At 33.9% G+C, this 24,684-nt stretch overlaps 3 protein-coding genes across 19 annotated transcripts; 1 reads left to right on the top strand and 2 right to left on the bottom strand.

Annotated features, from left to right (window-relative positions):
• Window positions 1-5,083: 5,083 nt before the first annotated feature.
• On the bottom strand, window positions 5,084-16,356 carry LOC111911264 (retrovirus-related Pol polyprotein from transposon RE1). Of its 16 annotated transcripts, XM_042897854.2 has the most exons (5): window positions 16,164-16,356; window positions 15,871-16,087; window positions 14,932-15,020; window positions 12,910-14,861; window positions 11,288-12,671 (listed from the first exon to the last, which is right to left on the bottom strand). In XM_042897854.2, exon 5 carries the CDS (start codon window positions 12,656-12,658, stop codon window positions 11,765-11,767), a length of 894 nt encoding a protein of 297 aa, XP_042753788.1. In that variant the 5' UTR covers window positions 12,659-12,671; window positions 12,910-14,861; window positions 14,932-15,020; window positions 15,871-16,087; window positions 16,164-16,356; the 3' UTR covers window positions 11,288-11,764. The 16 variants fall into 16 exon arrangements, with proteins under 16 accessions (XP_052622581.1, XP_052622580.1, XP_042753788.1 ...); XM_023907060.3 differs by having other exon boundaries at window positions 11,288-12,677; window positions 15,871-16,356; XM_042897849.2 differs by having other exon boundaries at window positions 15,871-16,356.
• On the top strand, window positions 13,471-15,373 carry LOC111911199 (uncharacterized). The gene is made up of 5 exons (XM_052766385.1): window positions 13,471-13,537; window positions 13,626-14,377; window positions 14,528-15,060; window positions 15,143-15,209; window positions 15,305-15,373. The coding sequence occupies exons 1-5, from the start codon at window positions 13,471-13,473 to the stop codon at window positions 15,371-15,373; spliced, it is 1,488 nt and encodes a 495-aa protein (XP_052622345.1).
• Window positions 16,357-19,622: 3,266 nt separating the features above from the next.
• On the bottom strand, window positions 19,623-22,640 carry LOC122194466 (pre-mRNA-splicing factor cwc22). 2 transcript variants are annotated; one of them, XM_052766069.1, is made up of 8 exons: window positions 22,483-22,640; window positions 21,846-21,983; window positions 21,213-21,700; window positions 20,941-21,130; window positions 20,739-20,842; window positions 20,503-20,605; window positions 20,092-20,426; window positions 19,623-19,975 (listed from the first exon to the last, which is right to left on the bottom strand). In XM_052766069.1, the coding sequence occupies exons 2-8, from the start codon at window positions 21,934-21,936 to the stop codon at window positions 19,925-19,927; spliced, it is 1,362 nt and encodes a 453-aa protein (XP_052622029.1). In that variant the 5' UTR covers window positions 21,937-21,983; window positions 22,483-22,640; the 3' UTR covers window positions 19,623-19,924. The 2 variants fall into 2 exon arrangements, with proteins under 2 accessions (XP_052622029.1, XP_052622030.1); XM_052766070.1 differs by having other exon boundaries at window positions 21,846-21,979; window positions 22,483-22,629.
• Between the last annotated feature and the right edge of the window lie 2,044 nt (window positions 22,641-24,684).

Here is a 24,684-nt window from a genome sequence, read left to right as displayed (position 1 = left end):
CCAGGTCAGCACGGAAATTTTTTTATATAGGGTATGTTGCTATATAAAAAAATGCATCAGAAAATCGTATTTTCAGATAATTGACCATTGTTTGACCCTTATCCAAACTTCCGTTTTATGTCAGTTTTTATAGTTTATGACAGTTAGAAACTGTTATATGACAGTTTTCAGACAAATATCATAAATTCGGTTTTGGTCTCATTTTTCTGGTATAGACGAAACTATCATCAAAGCATTCTAAATTCTTGTCTCTCTGAGTCTTATCCGATTAAAGAATAATGGGAGTACCACCCAAATGCTTTAATCTGAAAGTGTTTTACACAATTCTCAGAATTCCAAGTCTTACTATATCCCAATTTCTAACAAAGTGCATTCTCGAAATTTATTATCATAAAAATTCTTTAATTTATTAATTATATATGTATAAATAACTAAAATACGAAAACATGAATAACCAAGCCAAACCAAAGTCGAACCTCTTTGATTGTTAGTTTCAGGGTTTTCTTATTGGATGGTGTGAAAACGAAACCAGTTCGATCAGTTTTTGTTCAATTACAGTTCAATTCAATCTAACCTGATACGTAATGAATGGCCCTAAGCTATTTAACATATTTGATACCACAAATTCGATAAAGCAAAAGCGGATTAAAAAGCAACTACAAGTAATAAAGGGTAATGTTTGCAAGTGGTTGAGTTGGTTGTAATGGATACAAAGCAAGTTGTCACTCTTTCTTGTTTTCTCCACAACAATTTATGCAACTTGATGGTGTTAACAAGTGGTGTGGAGTTTGCCATATGCCCCTTAATTCTTTTATTTGTTTTTTAATCTTATTTTGCTATTTTTATAATAAAAAACTGATTAACAACAATTACCTAACAAACACTCAAAATACATTCGTTAAAACACAAAATATTTATATAAATAACACATGGTTGTAATAAATTAGGCATTGAAAACAATGATGAATTTATCTCATAGCCTTTTAACATATAATCTTGAAACTCGAAAAATAATTATCAATAATAACTCGAATTTTTATATACCACAAACATAAGTTAGATGAAAAAAACTTGATGCTGATGTAACTTCTCAGCACAATTTCATAAATTTATAACAACAATCGTTTATCATGCTTAAAATAGATATTTCTTATAATATAAAACGATTTAATAATAATAATAATAATAATAAGAACGATATATAGTGTTATTTGTACCTTAAGCTTAAAGTTTAAAAAAGAAAACATTTCAACACTACAACTTGAAAAATGATAAGCCCTAAATATAGAACAAAAAGTATTTGTTGTAGTTTTGTTGGACTGGATCGAATGGGTGTTCACGTGTATTTAATTATTTGGGCCCATTTATTTTGATGGATCATGGATGCATGTTTAATCCAATTTTTATACGTTTTGTCTAATGTAACGTACCCTAGGTTAACATAAACAAACACTTAGCATACTATATAAATATCAATGAAAAATAGTAACATATAAATAATTGGTCGATTTTGGGTGATAGTATTTAACTGAAAAAACCATTTGTTTAGGTTGAAAATAAAACATATCAAATAAATTGTAGGTAAAGTCGTCAAAATCGAGATCCTACGTAAGATCGTTTTCAAGTTTGCAAAATCGAGATCCTAAGATTTCAGAAAAAACGACATAAAAGGGTAATTGATAATTTATAAAACTTTTTCCATGTAGCATGGTTAAATAGCTCAAAAAGGTAATTGACCATTTAGTAGTTAATTTTATGGTTAAATAGCTTAAATGAATATTAAGACTAATTATTTATTATATAACAATATCTACTCCTAACCTTCGTATTATTTGCTTTAAATATTTAACACGTTATTTTCTTTAACTATAAGGAAGAAATCAATAACAATTTCAACTTTTGAAACTCAATAAAAAACCATAATTGATTAATTTCTCAAACTCTTAATGCAAAGGGTTTTAGCAGTAAAAGAAAAGAAACTATAAAAATGTTCACCTTTATTGTTGAGGTTGAACCATTGAAGGATGAAACTAATAACAATCCAAAGTTAAATCTACAATTCTAGCATCAATGAGGGTAAAACGTAAAATAAGAAAATGAATTCTAAGATTTGTCATTTACTATTCACAAAATAGTCCAAGAATGAGGTAATTCGTTATAGATTAGGGATAGGGGTTATCATCTTTTGGTTCATATTTTGTAAAAGGTGGTACTATGTAAACTGTTGCATACCATCTTTTGGTTCATATTTTGCATACCATCTTTTGGTTCATATTTTGTAAATGGTGGTACATATCCACTTATATTGGTTCATATTTTGTAAATAATTACCGGTAATTAAGCAAGGGCATTAAGCAATGGTCACAATTGGTCAATGTCATATTTTATTTCAAGTTTGGTTGTGCAGGTTAGCCTTAGTTATTGACAGTTTTATTATTCATATGTGGTTCATAGTTGTTGTACTTTGATTTCACCATAATTCAATACAACATAAGTAAAATGTTCATTACATTCCAAAAGAAACAACATCATACATAGTGACTACATATCCCACTACATTATCTTAAAATACAAACCAAAACATAAACCCAATATAAACCACAACATCGACCACCCCGGAACAACACCACCTGCACCTTGCACTTGAGCTGGAACAACTTCTACTACTGCTTCTTCCATTTGTTCTACAAAATCTCCATTCCACCCATTGTGCAATTGTAAGAGCAAGTCCTTGTACCGATTAGGGAGTGGAGGATCCACCCAATCAAAGAATTTGCAATCTTTACTCGAATCCTGGATAATCCAAGATTAAAGAAAGAAAAAAAAACTAAAAGATAAAGAATTTCAACATTAACCACTAACCCTATAATTTGGGCATCCAATGAATCTTCTTCCAGGATTTCCTGTCTTCCATGAAGTCCACCTTCCAACTAAGTCGCCACAGTCGCAATGTGTCCTTTGAGGGTAGAGGTGGCAATCGTGTCGTGTCGTGTCGGGTTCGTGTCGTGTCGAAACACTAAACGGGTTGAAAGTGTTTGACCCTAACCCGACCCATTTAATTAACGTGTCGTGTCGTGTCAACCTGTTTATTTTCGTGTCGGGTTTCGGGTTAGGGCTATAGCACGAAATATGTCGTGTCATGTGAGGTTAAAAGATTGAGCATGTTGAAAGAGTAGGAGTTAGGTAGGCAGAAAGGAAAAGCTAATAGTTTGGAGGCAGAATAGATGAAGTCATAGCAAGTTCATATGACAAAAATAAAAGAGTGGAAGTTGGGGAGGCGGATGACAAAGGTCATGAGGATGCGAGAGTGGTGAAAGAGACTGGGTAGTTTGGGAGAGAATGAAAAATTGAAATGAAGTATTGATCTAGATGGCTAAGTCATTTCAACATTACAAAACAATTCAATTCGAAGGCTTTCTTTTACTTATGATTTTGATTTTGTATTTCTCTAATTTATTTAAATAATTCAAAATACTTGCATATAAATAAATGGGTCATTTTCGAGTCATATTCGAGTTGAAATTCCCAACCCTAACCTTACCCGTTTAATTTTCGTATCGTATCGTGTCAACCCGTTTATTTAAACAGGTTGAAATATCTTACCCAAACCCGTTTATTTCGTGTCGGGTTTCGTGTCGTGTCAATTTTTGCCACCTCTATTTGAGGGGGATTGAACATTCTCACAACCTTGCTTCCAACAGATGAAGAAGACGACATTCTCATCTTTTCCTTTGAAAAATACGAAGCTAGGGTTCATGGGGATTGACGGTATGGTTCTTAAGGTCGACAACTCCACATAAGCCTCTCATTTAATAAATCAGTGGTCCACGTAAGCATTTGGTGCCACTTCACCAAGTAAACCGGCTGCACCAGCAGAAAATGTCAATCGGGTCAATAAATGTCGGTAATTTAGGTTTTTGTGTCAAAAAAAATTAGTTTAGGACTATCGATTTGTAGCAGCGAGAAGGTGCAGCAGCGTAGTCCTTCGGTTGCAGCGCCGTCGGCGTTGCTTGGTTGGGCGGCGTCGTTCAACGGCGTCGTCGGAGTATGTAGCTGGGAAGGGAAGCAGACGCGAAGAGGGAAGAAGCCACAGTGCAGGAAGAAGACGCAGGAGGAGGCGGGTGTGCGATTATGTGTTAGGGCAAAAAAAAGAAACGCGTGCTTTTTTTAATTCAAACTTTGTTCCATCTCTGAAAAATTAAGAGGTATTTTTAATTTTAAGAGGTAAAAAATAAGACGTAAACAAACGATCTGAATCTGAATTTTTAAGACACTGCCTCTTAATTTTACAATTAAGAGGTAAACAAACAACCCCTAATTCTTGGAATGAATCAGAGGCTTCTTCTGTGTTTACTGCTTCATCAAAATCAAACACAAATATGATTTCTACAACTACATTTCAGCCTAATAAACACACAGAAGAACATTGAACATAAAAACTTGAGTATAAAAAATAAAGCATAACATCAAAAATTCAACAGCAACATTTCATCATATCCATTTAACACATTCAAATTCGATCGTATACCATCAAAATCAAGCATAAAACATCAAAATCAAAGCATAACATCAACTATAGATTATGATTGAACAAATTTGATTAGCATAACATAACCACTTATTTCGATTTTTTGATTTTTGACTTTGGGGGGAAAGAAGGAAGAAACAAAGAACAACAATCGATTTTCAGAAGGAGCAACAAACCTGTCGATTTGCAGCAGCGTCGTCCTTCTTCGGTTGTAGCGCCGTCGGCGTTGCTTGGTTGTGCGGCGTCATTCAGCGGCGTCGTCGGAGTATGTAAAAGGGAAGGGAAGCAGACGCGAAGGGGGAAGAAGCCGCAGCGCAGGAAGAAGACGCAGGAGGAGGCGGGTGTGCGATTATGTGTTAGGGTAAAAAAAAAAAAAGAAACGCGTGCTTTTTTTAATTCAGACTTTGTTCTATCTTTGAAAAAATAAGAGGTATTTTTAATTTTAAGAGGTAAAAAATAAGACGTAAACAAACGATCTGAATCTGAATTTATAAGACATTGCCTCTTAACTTTACAATTAAGAGGTAAACAAACAACCCCTAATTCTTGCAATGAATCAGAGGCTTCTTCTGTGTTTACTGCTTCATCCAAATCAAATACAAATATGATTTCTGCAACTACATTTCAGCCTAATAAGCACACAGAAGAACATTGGACATAAAAACTTGATGTAAAGAAACGTAATCGACACAAGATCTTCCCAACATCATCATTTCATTCACTATGAAACAGATGGTTTACATCAACAGGTTACAAATCAAACCTCACTACAAAATCACTCACGCTCTCACATTACAGATCTAGATGTGATCACGATTTATGAACAAACCCTATACAAAACCCTAACTCCAGATGAAAGAGAAACTGAGAAATACAGATGAGAAAATATCTTGGTGTCTTCAAATTAGATCATTTAACACATTATATACATCGACCCATTATACTTCGGGTATAACCCATAGAGCCATTAACCCGCGTGTATCCTTTACCTGCATTACAACTTAACACAATATACACACAAATATATTGTATAACACTTTTACCAATTAACTAACAAATTAATGTTTAAGTTTGAATATTTTATTAACTCTTTTCAACATGCCCCCTCAAACTAAACATTAATTTTTGAAAATATTTTATCACCTTTTAAAAACATCAATCATATTAAGTCTATTTACAATGTATTCATGTTGAACACTACCAAGTGACTTTGTTAAAATATCTGCATTTTGATTAGAAGATACTATTTTATTTACTTTTAAAATTCCATTCTCAATTTTTTCCCTGACAAAATGAAGATCAATTTCAAAATGTTTTGTTTTTTCATGAAATACAGGATTTAAAGCTAACTTAATTGCAGATTCATTATCACAAAAAATGTCTACAGGTAAATTAGTTTTAATACCTAAATCATGAAGTAATTTTAAAATCCATATTAATTCACAAGTTATACTTCCTAATGCTCTATATTCTGATTATGTGGATGAACGAGAAACAGTACTCTGTTTCTTGCTCTTCCAAGACACAAGAGATCCTCCTAGATATACTAGATAACCTGTTACAGATCAACGACTAAACAAGCATTTGGCTCAATCTGCATCCACAAACCCAATCAAATCTAAACTACTAGACTTAATTATATGTATTCCCATACCAGGACTATTTTTCAAATATCTCAAAAGTCTGAAAGCAATATTAACATGGGACTTATAAGGTTTATGCATGTATTGACTTAATATTTGCACAGCATAAGATATATCAGGCCTAGTCACAGTCAAATAAATCAACTTACCAATAAGTTTTTGATATTAAGTAATATTAACTAAATAATCAGATTTTTCCAATTCATATTCCCTTTTTATAACCAAATTAGGTTCAAGTGGAGTTTTAACTGGTTTACATGCTAGCATACCAAACTCATGAAGTAGTTCCATGCAATATTTCCTTTGATTTAAACATATTCCTTTTTCAGTTCTTAACACTTCAATACCCAAGAAATATTTCAACTCTCCTAAATCTTTAATTAAAAAATGAGATTTAAGAAAAGTTTTAACATTATTCACCTCAGACTCATCATTACCTGTTAGAATAATATCATCCACATAAACAAGTAGGACTACAAAAGTATTTTGAAACTGTCTAACAAATAATGAATAATCATTAATACTTTGTTTAAAACCAAAACTTAATAGAGAAGAACACAACCTTTCATTCCACTTCCTTGGGGCTTGTTTAAGCCCATAAAGAGATTTTAACAATCTGCAAACTCTGATATCATCTTTAAAATGATATCCCTCAGGTTGACACATATATACACTTTCAGATAAATTTCCATATAAAAAAGCATTGTTAATATCTACCTGATAAAGTGGCCAAGAATTATTCACAGCCAGTGTTATTACCACACGAACAGTTACAATTTTAGCCACAGGAGAAAAAGTCTCCTCATAGTCTATTCCTTCCCTTTGATTGTATCCTTTAGCCACAAGTCTAGCTTTATATCTTTTTATATCACCATTAGATTTATATTTAATTTTATATATCCAACGACACCCAATTGACCACCAAGTATTATTCCTATAGAGGGCTTCCATTTCCTCATTCATGGATTTGATCCAGTTTGGATAAGTCTTAGGTTCAACTGTTTTATTAAGATTAGAAATAAAACAGAAAGACTCAGTATTAAGAGCTGAATAATTTACAGATCTTTCAATACCATATTTATGTTTACCCTTTACAACATAATCACTAAATCTAACTGGCATGTGAACATTCCTTCCAGATCTAGTGATCCTAGTTGACAAACTTTCAGAAGGATTAGAATTAATTGAATCATTTTCCTCAGTTAATGCAGAAGAGCTTGGAAACAACACATCAGAAGGAGGCACATTTGCCTCACCAGTCCGGTTGCTGACATTAAAAGGACAAGTCTCATCCTGGTCCTGGTCTGCATTAGCACCATCCATCTGATGGCTACTTCTCAGGCTATCTGCTCTAGTATTATCTAGAATAAAACTAGAATCTAAAGACTCATCATAGGAAAATAGGTCATTTGAATTTACAGTGACAACTGAACTATCAGTTAAAGATGAAGTTTTAAGCTTGAAAGGAAACACTGATTCATAAAACTTTACATCCCTGGAAACAAAAATAAGATTAGAATCAAGACTAAGAACTTTGTAACCCTTTTTATCAGAAGAATAACCAAGAAAAACACACTTATCAGCTCTTTCAGAAAATTTATCATTATTATTCAACTTAGAGGCAAAACACAAACATCCAAATACCCTAAGTTTATCAAAAACAGGTGCACAGTTATAAACAAGTTCATAGGGAGAAGAACCATTTAAGACTGAAGTAGGTGTTCTATTAATCAAAAAAACTGAAGTTAAAATAGCATCTCCCCAGTGTTTAATTGGCAAACCAGACTGAAAAATTAAAGACCTAGCAACATTTAAAATGTGTCTATGTTTCCTCTCCACAACACCATTTTGTTGTGGAGTATGAACACAAGATGTTTGAAGCAAAATTCCTTTTGATTCAGTTAATTGTCTCATTCTGTTATTTAAAAACTTTGTACCATTGTCAGATCTAACAGCCTTTATTTTAACACTAAACTGGTTAATCAAAATATTAAAGAAAACAAGAACAGAATCATAAACTTCATCTTTAGACTTTAAAAAATAACCCAAGTTGCCCTAGTAAAATCATCCACAATAGTCAAAAAAATACCTAAATCCTTCTGTAGTTGTCACTTTATAAGGACCCCAAACATCTAAATGAATTAACTCACCAAGTTTAGAAGTAGTATGTTGACTAACAGGAAAAGATTCTCTAGTTTGTTTAGCCTTATGACAAATGTCACAAGGTGGAAGAACTTCACTTCCAATCTTAAGCCTATGTCTCAAAGAACTCAAAACTTGATCAGAAGGATGACCAAGTCTATTGTGCCAAGTTAGTTTAGACACACAACAAACAGAAGAAGAAATAGAAGAATTAGACAGACTACCTAAAGGTGCACTATTAATGTAATAGAGACCTCCAGATTCTCTACCATTCCCCACCGTCACCTTTGATTGTAAATCCTGAATTTTGCAATTATGCTCATTAAAAACAACCTTACAATTACTATCTTTACAGACCTTATGAACAGAAAGCAAATTAACATTGAAATCAGGAACAACAAACACATCAAACAGTGTTAAAGAATTAGATAAATTCATGTTACCAATTTTTTCAATCTTAGCTGATGTACCATTGGGATGACAAACCAGCAAATCTAATTTTGACACATCCACAGTGTCATGGAGTAGTGACTCAGAGGCAATCATATGTTGATTAGCCCCTGAATCAACTATCCATCTTTGACTACCAACAAAGGAATTAAAAGCTTGAAACAAACAGGTACCTGCCATATTAGCACTAACAGAAGCTTCTTCATTCACTTGCTTATCACCAATAAGTTGTAAGAGTTTGAAATATTGATCCTTAGTAAGTTGATGAAACTCAGAATCACCAATAGAACCAGAAAAATTATTAGTACTAGCACTTCCAGAAGAAGTGGTAGTAATATTAGCAGAAAAATTCTTAACAAAGTTATTCTGATTATTAGTTTCATTCCTTAACCTAAAATCCTTAGGATACCCAATTATTTTGTAACACTTCTCAATGGTATGACCCTTAATACCACAATTCTTACATTGAACAGTTTGACCCTTATTCTTATTAAAATTAGTCTTGTTATTAAACTTGCTATTTAAAGCAGAAGACTGAGATTTATTTACAGACTGAGAAGCCTGAAGAGAAGTCAAAGAACCATTTCTTTGAAGTGACTCTTCTCTAGACACAATAGAAAAAGCAGTTTTCACATTAGGTAAGGGATCCATTAATAAAATGTGACTTTTGACTTGACTGTATGAATCATCAAGTCCAGATAAAAACTGCATAAGCTTCATGAGATTAGAATGATCCTTTAGTTTAATAAAAGCATCACATGTACACTCAGTTAAACTAGTAAGACCATCAAATTCTTTCCATAAAGAATCAAGCTTATTGAAGTAATCTGACAGAATAATATCATTTTGTTTAAGAGAATTAATTTGTTGATGTATATTAAAAACAACAGATCCATCAGACTTATTATAAGTTTCAAAAAGATTTTCCCAAATATCCTCTGCTACTTCAGAATAAGCTTGACTCTGATAAATCGAGTCAGAAATAGAAGACAACAAACAAGAACAAACAACAACATTAGCCCTATCCCATTTAGTTTTTTTTTACTCATCAACACTGCTTTTTTTACAAGTACCATCAACAAAGCCTAACTTATTCCTTGCCTTAAGAGCCCTAGAAATAGAACTTCTCCATAATCTAAAATTTTCATTACCAGTTAACTTGATTGTAATTATAGAAGTGACAGCATTATTAGAAGGGTGAATGTAGAGAGGATCATCAAAATTAATTTGATCATCCTTCCCACTTCCACTAGGTGGATCAGTTGAGCCACCCGTCATAGAAGCAAATGAACCAAAACAGAAAGAAAGAAATCAAGAAAACTTGCCCCTGAACTGATCTTATGTCCAGATGGTCACCACGTATGTCGGGGCCCAAGACAACCAGAACAAAGGAAGAAATAAAACAGATATACAAAGAAAAACCAATCAACACACACACAGACCACCAGGATCTTTACAAAACAAATATGTAAGACTAAATAAAGGAATAAGAAATTGCTCACAAAGCCTTTTAGGATGAGTCAAGAGTAGGGATCGACTCTCTTTGTCCGTTCTCAGCTAGGGTTTATCAGTGATGAACTCTGACCCCTAGTGAGTTATTTCAGACTCAGAGATTAATCGATTTGGCTTAATCTTTGTTCACAAACAATCTTGTAGACAACCTTGATTTTATCTTCACAGAAGTATCCTACAAGATCACAAACAATCTCGCAATACCAGATCCAAAAGAAAACAGATGTTCGATTTGATTTTCCAGAGAAAACTCTAAATCAAACCGAACATTAAGAAGAACACAGTTGATGAAATAGAAGATCAGAGTTCACACGAACTCATGATTAAACAAACAACTGCGTTAATCAAAGAACAAATGAAGAAAGGAGTTCAGAAATTACCGGTACGATCGTGAGACGAACAATCGCAAATCAACGAACGTCACAAGAACATCGAAGGAGCCAAAGCTCTGATACCATGTAAAGAAACGTAATCGACACAAGATCTTCCCAACATCATCATTTCATTCACTATGAAACAGATGGTTTACATCAACAGGTTACAAATCAAACCTCACTACAAAATCACTCACACTCTCACATTACAGATCTAGATGTGATCACGATTTATGAACAAACCCTATACAAAACCCTAACTCCAGATGAAAGAGAAACTGAGAAATACAGATGAGAAAATATCTTGGTGTCTTCAAATGAGATCATTTAACACATTATATACATCGACCCATTATACTTCGGGTATAACCCATAGACCCATTAACCCGCGTGTATCCTTTACCTGCATTACAGCTTAACACAATATACACACAAATATATTGTATAACACTTTTACCTATTAACTAACAAATTAATGTTTAAGTTTGAATATTTTATTAACTCTTTTCAACACTTGAGTATAAAAAATAAAGCATAACATCAAAAATTCAACAGCAACATTTCATAATATCCCTTTAACACATTCAAATTCGATCGTATACCATCAAAATCAAGCATAAAAAATCAAAATCAAAGCATAACATCAACTAAAGATTATGATTGAACAAATCTGATTAGCATAACATAACCACTTATTTCGATTTTTTGATTTTCGACTTTGGGGGGAAAGAAGGAAGAAACAAAGAACAACAATCGATTTTCAGAAGGAGCAACAAACCTGTCGATTTGCAGCAGCGAGAAGGTGCAGCAGCGTCGTCCTTCTTCGGTTGCAGCGCCGTCGGGTTGTAGCGCCGTCGGCGTTGCTTGGTTGGGCGGCGGCATCGGAGTATGTAGTTGGGAAGGGAAGCAGACGCGAAGGGGGAAGAAGCCGCAGCGCAGGAAGAAGAGTGACGACGAGGAGGCGGGTGCGATTATGTGTTAGGGCAAAAAAAAAAAAGGGTGCTTTTTTTAATTCAGACTTGGGATATATACAGTAAAGTCCCGATATTTTCATCCAATTGACACGAAAGTCCCAAACTAATTTTTTTTGACACAAAAGCCTGAATTACCGGCATTTATTGACCCGATTGATCGCTTTTATGCTTTGACACATCATCATCAGTTCTTCTTCTATCTTTATGATCACCATTCCTCTTTCTGTCCCTTTTATAATCTTGTCTCCTGTCATCTTCATCATCATTCTTTTCATCTTTGTTCCTATTCCTTCTCCTTTTGTATTTATCATCTTCATCATCACTCCTTTTATCCTTACCCTTTCTCCCTCTCTTCCTGATTTCACCAATTTCCTTATCATCATACTTCCCTTTTCTACCACTTTTCCTGATCTCACCATCTTCTTCATCACTTATGTCCTCATTCTTTTTCCCTGTTTTCCTGAATTCACCAACTTCTTCATCACTTTGATCATGTTCATCAATTCTTTTCTTGTTTCTGTTGTTCTTATCATGTCCATCTTCATCATCACTCCTTACGTCCTTGGTCCTACCTCTTTTCCTCCTATCTTCATTCCTTTCCTTGTTCCTCCTATCATTGCCATCTTCATCATCATCCTTCCTTCCTCTTCTCCTATCATTATCATCTTCCTCATCCCTACCTTTATCTTTCTTTTTGTCTCTCCTTTTATCATTTTTATCTTCATTGTCACTCCATCCATCTCTTCTCCTCCTCCTATCATTAGCATAATCATCACCACACCTCTTATCCCCATTCCTATCTCTTCTCCTCCTATCATTTGCATCTTCATCATCACTCCTATTCATGTTCATATATCTCCTATCATTAACAATTTCCTTGTTCCTATCTCGTCCCCTCCTACCATCTACATCTTCTTCATCACTCTTATTGTTGAGCCTCCTATCTTGACTGTCTCTTTCACTCCTGTATCTATCATCATCTCTTCTTCTCTTATATTTATCATCTTCATCTCTGTCCCTTTGTCGCTCCATCATTTAATCAGCTTACCTGTTACTTAAATAATGGCAGAAAGTCATTTAGTGCACATTAAGGACTGCAATGTATAAGAATTTATTGCAGTGTGCTTTTACCACTTTAATTATTTTTAAAAGTATTAAGTGATTAGCAATTTAGCATTAAGATACATGTATCATAACCACTTATTTCGATTTTTTGATTTTCGACTTTGGGGGGAAAGAAGGAAGAAACAAAGAACAGCAATCGATTTTTAGAAGGAGCAACAAACCTGTCGATTTGCAGCAGCGAGAAGGTGCAGCAACGCCGTCCTTCTTCGGTTGCAGCGCCGTCGGCGTTGCTTGGTTGGGCGGCGTCGTTCAGCGGCGTCGTCAGAGTATGTAGCTAGGAAGGGAAGCAGACGCGAAGGGGGAAGAAGCCGTAGCGTAGGAAGAATACGGACGACGAGGAAGCGGGTGCGATTATGTTTTAGGGCATAAAAAAAGAAACGGGTGCTTTTTTTAATTCAGACTTGGAATATATACTGTAAAGTCCCGATATTTTCATCTAATTGACACGAAAGTCCTAAACTATTTTTTTATTTACACAAAAGCCTGAATTACCGGCATTTATTGACCCGATTGACCTTTTTTGCCGGTAACTCATTTAATAGCCGATAATCGAGTTGATGTGGCTACTAACGCTTACCTGGAAGATGACGAGGACATCATTAAATGAAGAAGGGTTAATCGAGCTGGAAAAACCTCTCTTTCTACTACGACGATTCTAGGGTTTTTACTGTGAGGGATATACGAATTCGAGTCCGAGGGAGATACGAGTTAGAGTCTTAAAGATGGAAGGTGTGTTGGACTTTGACACAATCGACGTGGAACTAGATGAAGACCTTCTAAAGAAACAGAGTAGGAGATGTAGAGATGAGTTCTTGAACTCACTGTCTTGACGATGGAGATGAAGACTTCATAATCCCATTATTTGAGAATGTTGAAGATGATGAAGTACCCGTGGAAGACGAACCTTTGGATTACGAACAGGAAGAGGAAGAAAATGTAGATGAAGTTGTGGATGAAGAGGAAAATGATAGTGAAGCTCGGTTTAAATATTCCACACATGATCCAAACATGAAATGGAATAGAATGAAACCTCAAGAGGGAGAAAGGTATGAATCTCCACAGCAACTTAAACTCTGTTTAACAAATCATGCCATATCTAAAGGTTATCAGATTAGGTTTAATAAATGTGATAGTGTTAGACTACATTGTGTGTGTGCTAGTGATCATGAGAAATTCGATTGTCCTTATTATGTTAAAGCCTCTTGGATGAGCACTGAAAAGTCATTCCAAATAAAGAAAATGTATCCACATCATACATGTGTCAAGAATTTTAACAATGGAAAACTTATGGGACCAACATGGTTAGCTAGACAATTCCTTAAAGAACTTATTAGGACACCTAATTTGAAAGCTAAGGAAATCCAAGAAAAAGTTCAACATAAATTTCACACTAAGATTTCATGGGTAAGGAGTTATAGGGCTAGATGTAGGGCAATGTCCGTGATTGAGGGAAAATTAGGTGATCACTATGCAAGGGTGTGGGATTATGGTGGTGAATTGCTAAGATCCAATCCAGACAGCACCATTAAAATTTGTGTTGAAGACAAAAATGATGGTACAACTATTTTCAAAAGGATGTACATATGTTTCAAATCAATCAAAGAAGGGTGGAAGATGGGTTGTAGTAAGGTAGTAGGGATTGATGGATCTTTTCTGAAAGGACAGTGTAAGGGACAATTATTAACAAACATAGGTAGGGACCCAAACAATCAAGTTTTTCCCATAGCTTGAGCTGTAGTTGGCATTGAGAATAAGTTTAACTGGAAGTGGTTCCTTCAGTTGCTAGAGGTTGACCTTGGAATGGATGCAGGAAGGGGCATGTGTGTAATTTCATACCAACATAAGGGTCTTCTTGAGGCAACAAAGAAGGTGTTACCATATGTTGAGCATAGACAGTGTGCACGACATATCTATGCCGACTTCAGAAAAATATATAGTGGAATTGAGTTAAGGAACCTATTCTGGAAGGCTGCCAAATCAACTGTAGAGGGGGGATTCAAGAATCACATGGATGAGATTAGACAGATTAGCCCAGGTGCTTATGAACATCTAATGGCAAGGGAGCCAAATACATGGTGCAGGGCTTTCTTTTCCACTGGATTAGCCTGTGACACTGTAGAAAATGGTAAGGCAGAATGCTTCAATGCAGTTATACTTGATTCTAGGAAGAAGCTACTACTGACCATGCTTGAAGAGATAAGGGTATATATGATGGACAGGTTTTACAACCTCAGGGAGTTAGCTGAAAAATGGGAAGGAGATGTGTGTCCATCTGCAATTAAGAAAATGGAAGAATTTGGTGAGGACTTGAAGTAAGTTCTCCTTGTTTTGTATACATTTATGCTAAGTTATTAATAACTTTTATGCTAATTCAGTAATAACTTTTATTTGCAGGTTTTGGAGGGTACACCCTAATGGACAAAATGAATTTGAAGTTAGAAATGGTCTTGAATCATATGGAGTCAACATAGAGAAAAGGAGTTGTGCGTCCTGTTATCGTTTGCAGTACGTCCTCCCTCATCTATCTCTGAATGTTTATGAATTTTAACATTGCAGAACATCACAATTTCTGCTCAAAGATCGATGGATTTTAAGATGTTTCATATAATTGTGGACAAGTTGTGAACGTTGTTTGATATATGCAATTAGATAAATTCATGGATACGGAAAATGTCATAGATGCTAGGAAATGAGGCGAACTGGATGGAGATCTTTTGGTTTCTTTTAAGATTCATACGTTAAGTAATTGATTTGTTTCTACACATTTGTTCTTTTACGCTCCTTTTGGCTTGATTCAAGCACGATATGTTGTTAAATTTAATTTCACATGCTGCTAATATTTCATAATGTATGTAGTCTGTACTTGGATTTTTTTACTCTAGTTTTATGCCATTTGGATCCAATTTGTGATATGAACTATATATCTAGAGAACCTATCGTGCTTGCTTAGGGAAGCCACTTTTCTGTTTCTCCCTGTTTTCTACACATAAATGAAAATGCTGTAACAGCTTAATGCATAAGAAGAAAATGGTTTAAGCTGCAGCATTTGGTAATGGTTTCTTTGAGTTGTTGTTTATTAGACATGCTAATCAATTAAACTTATGAATGTCAGAAGAAGCTACCTTCGGCACCTAATCTTCATATGGATGCATACTGTGAGTTTGTGACTTCCGCTGTAATGTATAATAACTGATGTCCTCACAGCGTTCATCGCTCAGAATATATGTGAATTCGTAAGAAGAAGTATAAAGAAACATATGTATAGCATAAAACTAGGTTTAAATTAGGTGGAACTAGCGGCCGTATCAAAACAAACATCTTTGAGAAGAAAACACAAACCTAAAACAAGCGAAATCCGAGATACTTAAATGAAATTGAAATGGAGAGAGAAGAGTTCATACACATTTTGACTCACAGGGAATCCTTTGTCAGTGAGCTCCGAATCCTGGAGATTTGTCGCTGTAATTTTTAGTACCGTTACATCCAATTCAAAGCTCCATTGTAGAGAGAGGGGGAGTGTATGTGTATGTGTGTGCGTGTCGTGAAGAGAAAAGGGGAAACTTAAATGGCGACCCGATCAAACCTTCTGGATCTTTACTAACCCGGCTTTTGAAAAAAAAAAAAAAAAAATCATTGAATTTTCAAGCTTTTATCTAAAAATTCATTGTTTTATTATTGTTTTTTCAAATATACCATTAAGATTTCTAATAAATTTCAGAAAAATCATTCGTAATTATTTTTCTTCAAAGACCATCATTAAAAAAACATATTTTTTTTAATACACAATAATTTCTACCATAGATCATAGTTTGTTAACAAATAGAGAATGAAAATGTTCAATTTTGACTAAAATCAAAATCAAACTGAAAATTTCAGGTTTATGATTTTTAAAATACTAAACCATCGATTTGTTGATTTTGTTTCTTGTTGTCATGGAAAAAATTGTTAGGTTGTAATGTTTTTATAATCATATCTATCATTAATAAACTCTCAGTATCATGTTTAATGTTTAAACTTTAATATACAACATAAATATATTATAACATACTTTCATATCAAACTTATTGGTAATTAAGAATGTTTGCGAGAAAACCAAAAACTAAAATTGCAAAATAGACCCGAAACCTTACCAAAAACCAAAAAATCTAAACATAAGTTTTGAATTTGAAAAGACCAAATCATCTTAGAAAACCAAAATTTTCGTTTTTGTTTTTTGAAAAATTCAGTTTTATTTTGTTTCATATTTCGAGGAATTTACACACACACACACACACACACACACACACATATATATATATATATATATATATATATATATATATATATATATATATATATATATATTGCAAAATAAGAATAATTCATAAATTATTTTGCAAAATATTAAATTTCACATTTTTCAAGTGTTGTTTAAATTATTTAACATAATGTTGTATGGTTTGTGGGTTTTTGCAAAAAAAAAAAAAAAAAAAAAAAAAAAAAAAAAAAAAAAAAACATAATTTGTTGTTTTTTTTTAGTGTTCGTCTTAATTATATGTTTGGTAAATGTGATAGTTATTTGAATCGTTATCTAGAAATCTTTATGTACCTAGGGCAATCTCTGGATCGATTTCATCTAGAAGAGATACTTTATGTGTCAGTTGATCTTCCACCTAAACAAGATCCAACTCTGGACGAATGGCTGGATGGCATGTTCTTAATGCAAAAAGACCTTCAATCAAGAACTGAACCCTTTTGTCTATCTCTCCCTCATGAAGAATCCCACGAAAAGGCTCAAGAATACTTGGATAACAACAGAATAGCATTAGATGAAAAGAAGGAATTAAATAAATGGACAATGTGGTTGTGGTCTTTGAAGATAGGAAGGTTAAAACAAAACGACAATAAATTAACTCACCATGGAAGGCTTTGGGAGATAGATCCCAAAGTATTGATCCACATTCTGTAACAAAACCAACAGCAACCCCCACGCTATCATCAGTTGGATTTTCTAGCAGAATTGTGAGTAGTTCAAGAGCAATAAGCTCATGAACTACCTATTGATTGACCAAATTAGCTATAAAACTTGACCGAAGCAAGCAATTGAGGTTGTAAAAACACATAGTGTCAGTATAATCGTAAAATAAACTACTACTCGATCTCAAATAAAACCAAGAAAAAGAAGATGATGATTCGTACCTTGTCGTTTCGCTTATATGCCCTTTGAAGCTGCAAAAAAATCCTCTTCAGAAGACGGTCTCCGAATTCTAGGAATTTCGTGTTTATAACAGCAACAAGTGCTGCAAAAACGTTTGTAAATACAGGAGATGCCGATTGGAATTTCATACATGATCGACAAAACAGTCCTCTTCCCCTTATTAAATTTTCAGCAAACAACTCGGGGATGATATACTTGATATTTGTTGCATTCACCTTGTTCATCAATTCGTTTATACTCTTTCTTAATGCATCCGATGTCATTCTTTGATATTCCATGCTACTTTTATCTTGAATATCACTCATCATACGAGATTAACAATCACCTTGATCGACAACAAACAACAACTTCTTGCTTTGATCGAGCCCTATGTTTTCCCTCTCTTTTAGAGGTGCACATAGAAACCGGATCCACCAAATGAAACCGATCCGATCCGAAAACCGGTTTCAGTCAAAACCAGTTTTGACAAAACCGGTGATCGGATTCAAACCGGTTTGACTTTTCAGACTCAAAATCGGATTTACCCCCGGATCACAAACCAGATTCTACATAAACCGGTTCTTAAACCGTTGAAAAATCTGGTAAAACTTAAAAAATCCGGATCAAACCGGTTTCAAATCGGATTCGGATTGTTGACCAGATTCGGATCGGATTTTGACGGATTCGGATCGGATTTTACCGGATCGGATCGGATCCTGGGTTTGTGCATCTCTACTCTCTTTCACGAAAACAAATTTGAATAATCGATTTTGAATCATGGGTATAGATAGAGGTTGGTTAATTAAGTATAAAATAATCTCTGATAATCATTTCACTTTCCATATAAGTATTTCTAAATCTTTATCTCTTCATTAGGTTATACCCAAGTGAAACCTCTGTAGATATATTTAAAATTTTTATATAGATAAAAAAAAATAATAAATGTCAAAAAAAAAAAAAACAATTATCGATTGTAAATAATTATGAATTAATTTGTTAAGCAAAATAAACATAATAATATTATTAGGATATGATTTTGTATTTTCAAAATTTAAATTGAATTTGATTTGTTACCACAAAAAGAAAATAATAAAAATTATAGAAAAATGACATGTGTCAAAAAGACATTCTAAAAAATTGAAACTTATTATTTTTAAGTTTCATTTATTAGAAGAGATAGATAGATTAAACTTTGGACTTTCAATCGTTTTTCATTTATTTATTGTACATATATAATTTTATAAATATTAAAATATTGCATAAATTTTAAATATGATGATCACCAAAAATTAAACTAAAAAATATATAAATATAAAGTACAATAATTATATCATAAAAAAAAACTTATACCCTGGATACTAATAATATTAATAGTATGATACCTAAAAATACTATAATTTAAATAGTAAATGATAAAACAAAATGAAGTCTTTCAAATAAAATTGTGATTTAAGTCTATTGATACTGATTTTTATTTTATTTTACTTTTATAAAAATAAAGTCTCCGTCAGTTTTCTTATTAAACGAATGAATGGAGATTAAATCCTCATGCAGAATATATCAACAACATAAACATAAACATAACAATAACAATAATTTCATTTTACATTTTTTCCAATCCTATTTAATTCCTGACTAAATAGTTTATTTATTTATTTTAATTGAATCAGTTTTAGCATTATCGCCCACAAAACAACATAGGCTAAAATTCCTGAATAATTAAGAAAAAATCTAAAATACCAATGCACTTTTAGTAAACTTGCTACAACATAATTAGTTAATACAAATAACACAAATTAAATGACATGATACAACTTATAATTTTTACATTGCATGTTCCCATATTTATTGATTGCATAAATGTTGTCTATGGATTGCAGCAGAAACTATAGTTTCAACATGTCACCAAGTTGTGAGTTGTGTTGATCCATGTATAAACCTCAACAAATTTTCCATGGTCTTTTAAGCTTTTTCTGAAAATTGATCTCTCAAACATCCCATTATGTTCTCTCTTGACTGCAGCATTCCAGTAGCATTATGCATAGCTCCATCTGTGCAACCAAAACCCCCAGGGTTTTCGTTTTACTTCTATCAATTTTGAAACGGAATGGAATGAACGATTCCATTCCATTGTACTAAGAGAAAATATTTGTTTTTCTTATCTTACCTCCTGTCCGGGTTCGAGTTTGATTTTGAGGAGTTTATGACCGGCTTCTTCAAAGTCAACACTTGACATGATTGTTAAGTAGATTGTTCTTCGAAGATTGACAAGATTTGTTTCTGTTTCATCCCTAATTCTCATTTGCTCTTCATCTTCTTCTTCTTCTGAAGATTCATCTTCATCTTCATCATCATCCTCCCCACCACCTTCTTCTTTTTCTTCTTCTTCTTCTTCTTCTTCTTCTTCTTCTTCTTCTTCAGATTCGTCGCCAAGAATTGTTTTCTTCAGGTCTTCATACTTGTTTTCATTTTCAATGAAATCAGGATCCATCTTGAAAATATCTATGCACAACAAATACTGTTTTTATACACTTTACACCTACATTTATTAAAAAAAAAAAAAAAAAAAATTATGTGCCTAGGGCAATCTCTGGATCGATTTTATCTAGAAGAGATACTTCATGTGTCAACTGATCTTCCAGCTCAACAAGATCCAACTCTGGACTTACAGCTGGATGCCCCTCTGTAGTAAAGTAAACATAACATGTTTGGAGATTATATATATATATATATATATATATATATATATATATATATATATATATATTAGTTGTAAATAGTAATAAGATATGACAAGATTTTAAGATTTTAAACCTGAAACTTGGCTTTTCTTAATGCAAATAGACCTTCAATCAAGAACTGCACCCTTTTGTCTATCTCTCCCTCATGAAGAATCCCACGAAATCGCTCAAAGATACCTGAATAATTAATTTAATTTGTTGAATATGTTAAATAATGTCAACAATGACAAATGAAAAGAACAATGTACTTTTAGAAGATAAAAAAAAATACTCACCATGCAAACCTCGGGGAGATAGATCCTGAAGAATTGATCCACATTCTGTAACAAAACCAACAGCAACCTCCACACTGTCATCAGTGGGATTCTCCAATAGAGTTGTGAGTAGTTCAAGAGCAATAAGCTCATGAACTACTTGTTGGTTGACCAAATGAGCTATAAACTTGACTGCAGCAAGTAATTGAGGCTGTGAAAACACTTAGTGTCAGTATAAATATAAAATATACTAATTCTCATAAAAGAAGTCAGGTAGATGAAACAACTTGCACCTTGTCATTTCTCTTATATGCCCTTTGAAGCTGCAAGATAATCCTTCTGAGCAGAAGGTCTCCAACTTCAGGGAGTTTGGTGTTTACAACAGCAACCAGAGCTGCAAAAACATCTGTAAAACCAGGAGATGCCATTTGGGACTTCATGCATGATCGACAAAACAGTCCTCTTCCTCTTATCAGATTTTCAGCAAACAACTCTGGGATGATGTTTTTGATGTTTGTGGCGTTGACCTTGTTGACCAAACCATTTATACTCTTTCTTAATGCATCCCATGTCATTCTTTGATATTCCATACTGCTTTTATCTTGAAATTCACTCATCATACGAGCCAACTTAAATGGTGGAATATACACCAGTCCACTCTTTCCTAAATTAGTCATGCTTTCTTGCAAATCAGCTAGCTTTTGAAATTCACTCATCCGGTTTTTCTTTATCCCCATTTTGATCGCTTTTATGCTTTGGTTAGGCATCTGAATGTGTGCATCTTAATGAATTGATGTTTGGTTAGGCATCTTAATGAGAAAAATGACTATTTTAACCTTCTAAATTATTTTCTAAATACAGAATAAACATCATACAACATCCAATAAATCAGTTCAAACAAATTGGATTATGATATTCGGATTTACATGTTTCTTCATCAACAATCTCTTTGAAGAGGGCTCGTTTTGAATTTGTTTTTGGATCATTGGGCTTCTTGCAATCTTGCTTCCAAAACATTGATGGACCTGTTTTATTGGTGGATATCTTCCATCACTAGCAACTTCCTGAACAAATATTTTCAAAAAAAAAAAAAAAAAAAAAAAAAAAAAAAACATTTCAAGATTTTCAAGCAATCACAAACACATATTCTCAAGCAATTCACGGACATATATTTTCAGATTTCCATGTCTAGTATTCACAATTCAGCAAGAACAGATTTTAATAATTTTGAAGAGGTTTCATCAATTTTGAACTTTTTATTCATAGCAACAAAATCCAACAACAACAGAGCAGCAAAATTCGAGTAAGAACATAGCAGATTTGGGAGTTCAATCACAAGATACATCAACAAAATCAACAGAATTCAGCAACAAAAACAAAGTGAAGAAATATTTTTGGAATTCAAACACAAGATAACAAGTTTTAGGCTTGAAAAAATCGATTTCACAAAAATCGATCAGCCAAACACAAGAACACAACAATTTATTGATTTTGTGTTCAGAAATAGATTTATGGGAGGTATGCTTGAAAAATCGACCCATGGAAAAAAGTAGAAAAACATACCAGCGAAGATGGAGGCGACGAGAAGGGAGGCGGCGACGGCGACGGCGGAGGTGGACCGGCGCTGTAGGTGGTCAGACTGCAACTTGAAATCGGCGGTGTAGCTGAGAAGGATGAGTACCCGCTGGAAGTAGAAAGGGGAAGAAAAAAGAGGCGGACATTATATCTGTTTTTTTAAGGGCAACGACATCTAATGTGGTTTTCAAAAACATCAAGTTTAATCTTAAGTTTAAAAAATCTTACAGATGGTCCCTGTGATTTCAAAACTTTTAACAAATGGTCCTTTTTGTTAACTCCGTTAGCTTTTGGCCGTTAAGTGGAGGGTATTTATGTCATTTCACTGCCACATGGACCATATATGAAGATTTGCCTTATTTTTTTATAAAAAAATAAAAAATATAATTATTTAATATTAAAGGGTCCCACACACACACACTCTCTCTCTCTCCCTCTCTCTCTCTCTCTCTCTCTCTCTCTCTCTCTCTCTCAATAAATACATCGTCACCATTGGGTGCTCAACCACCCCGATCTCCTTATCATCCTCCTTCGGCCCCTCTCTCCAAACTCCGCCTCCACTGTCGCTTTCTTCTCTTCCTTTCCACCACTACCACCACTCTCTCCCTCTCATCCCTCTCCATAACCTCACCACCACAAAAACAACTTGACATCATTATTACTCACTACGTATTCATTGACTTCGTATCTGCCCTAGCTACTTCCAAACCCGAACGCTAGGATCAGATCTTGCCCTCTGTCGTGATACCGAACTCGTTGGCCACATCATCCTCAGCCTCTACAGCAACCTCTTCCCCGTTATTGTTTCCAATTTCAAATCCATGTGCACTGGTGTCTCCGGTTACTACAAAGGAACGCTAATTCAGAAGATCTTTCCTAGTCAGCTTTTATGGTGGGACATCAAGGACAGAGGGATAAAGGAGAAGTAAAGCCACCGGTAGGTTTGGTTAGAATAAAGAGAGTGTCAACCCTATGGCTTGAACCTGTAGCTTGTTAGATATTTTGTTGATTGTAGTTCTGTTTTTGGAGAGTTGAAGTTGATACAAAATGGGGTTGATTTCAGGAATACTGATGGGGACTATATTTGGGATTGTGATTCTTGCTGGTTGGCGGCAGATGATGAGATATTGAAGCAGTAAACGAATTGATTGTTTGGGTTCTTTGATATCTTTGTTTGGTTTTGATTAACCAATTTGATTGTTAGGGTCTTACTTTCACTACTGATTTTCATGATTTTGTTGATGTTAGGGTTTACTGTAATATGTAATTAAAACATAATTTACCATCAGCAAGAGTTGTATGACTGCAATTAGATGTTTTAGTGATCATAGACTATGAACAAGAAATGGGTTATCAGGGGTTGCTTTTCATTGTTGAATTCCATGCTTCTTGAACTAAACATGATGAAGTGAAGAAGGGGGGATGAGATTAAAGTAATGTTGTTGGTTTGGGTTTTGGTAGAGGAGATTAAAGTGAAAAAGGAGGGAGTAAATTTGTTCATTTGACTGTATTATTCAAAAGGGTTAGGAAGAAGATGAGAGAGAGAGAGAGAGAGAGAGAGAGTGTGTGTGTGTGTGTGTGACCCTTTAATATTAAATAATTATATTTTTTCTTTTTTTTATAAAAAAAATAAGGCAAATATTCATAAATGGTCCCTGTGGCAGTGAAATGACATAAATACCCTCCACTTAACAGCCAAAAGCTAACAGAGTTAACGAAAAGGACCATTTGTTAAAAGTTTTGAAACCACAGGGACCATCTGTGAGGTTTTTTGAACTTAGGGACTAAACTTGATATTTTCGAAAACCACAGGAACCATTTTTGAAGTTTTGTCAAAGAAATTTTTTCATCCAGACTCCATATTCTATCTTACCGAATAAGAGCCTTTTTTAATGTCTGGTCTGTTAAGAGGCTAAAATAGCTTCCACCAAACGCTCTGAATCTGAACGATACAAAGTCATCCTCTTTATAGGATCATTAAGAGGCCAAACAAACAGCCCCTAAACCAAAAGAACACATTCAACAGCAACATTTCATCATATCCCTTTAACACATTCAAATTTGATCGTATACCATCAAAATCAAGCATAAAACATCAAAATCAAAGCATAACATCAACTATAGATTATGATTGAACAAATCTGATTAGCATAACATAACCACTTATTTCGATTTTTTGATTTTCGACTT

Source organism: Lactuca sativa, chromosome 8 (assembly GCF_002870075.4).
Source record: "Lactuca sativa cultivar Salinas chromosome 8, Lsat_Salinas_v11, whole genome shotgun sequence".
Classification (NCBI taxonomy): domain Eukaryota; kingdom Viridiplantae; phylum Streptophyta; class Magnoliopsida; order Asterales; family Asteraceae; genus Lactuca; species Lactuca sativa.
The sequence above is the reverse complement of the archived record's forward strand: the minus strand, read 5'-3'. Positions and strand labels throughout refer to the sequence as shown.

Excerpts from the sequence above, each read along its gene's own strand:
- LOC111911199 (XM_052766385.1), top strand. The coding sequence starts at position 13,471 with ATGGAAGGTGTGTTGGACTTTGACACAATCGACGTGGAACTAGATGAA. Across the intron at positions 14,378-14,527 it reads GGAAGATGGGTTGTAGTAAG|TTGCTAGAGGTTGACCTTGG; the intron begins GTAGTAGGGATT and ends TGGTTCCTTCAG. Across the intron at positions 15,061-15,142 it reads GAATTTGGTGAGGACTTGAA|GTTTTGGAGGGTACACCCTA; the intron begins GTAAGTTCTCCT and ends TTTTATTTGCAG.
- LOC111911264 (XM_052766620.1), bottom strand. The coding sequence starts at position 8,085 with ATGAGACAATTAACTGAATCAAAAGGAATTTTGCTTCAAACATCTTGT.
- LOC122194466 (XM_052766069.1), bottom strand. The coding sequence starts at position 21,936 with ATGTTTTGGAAGCAAGATTGCAAGAAGCCCAATGATCCAAAAACAAAT. Across the intron at positions 20,843-20,940 it reads ATCTCCCCGAGGTTTGCATG|GTATCTTTGAGCGATTTCGT; the intron begins GTGAGTATTTTT and ends TTAATTATTCAG. Across the intron at positions 20,606-20,738 it reads TAAGAAAAGCCAAGTTTCAG|GGGCATCCAGCTGTAAGTCC; the intron begins GTTTAAAATCTT and ends TTTACTACAGAG.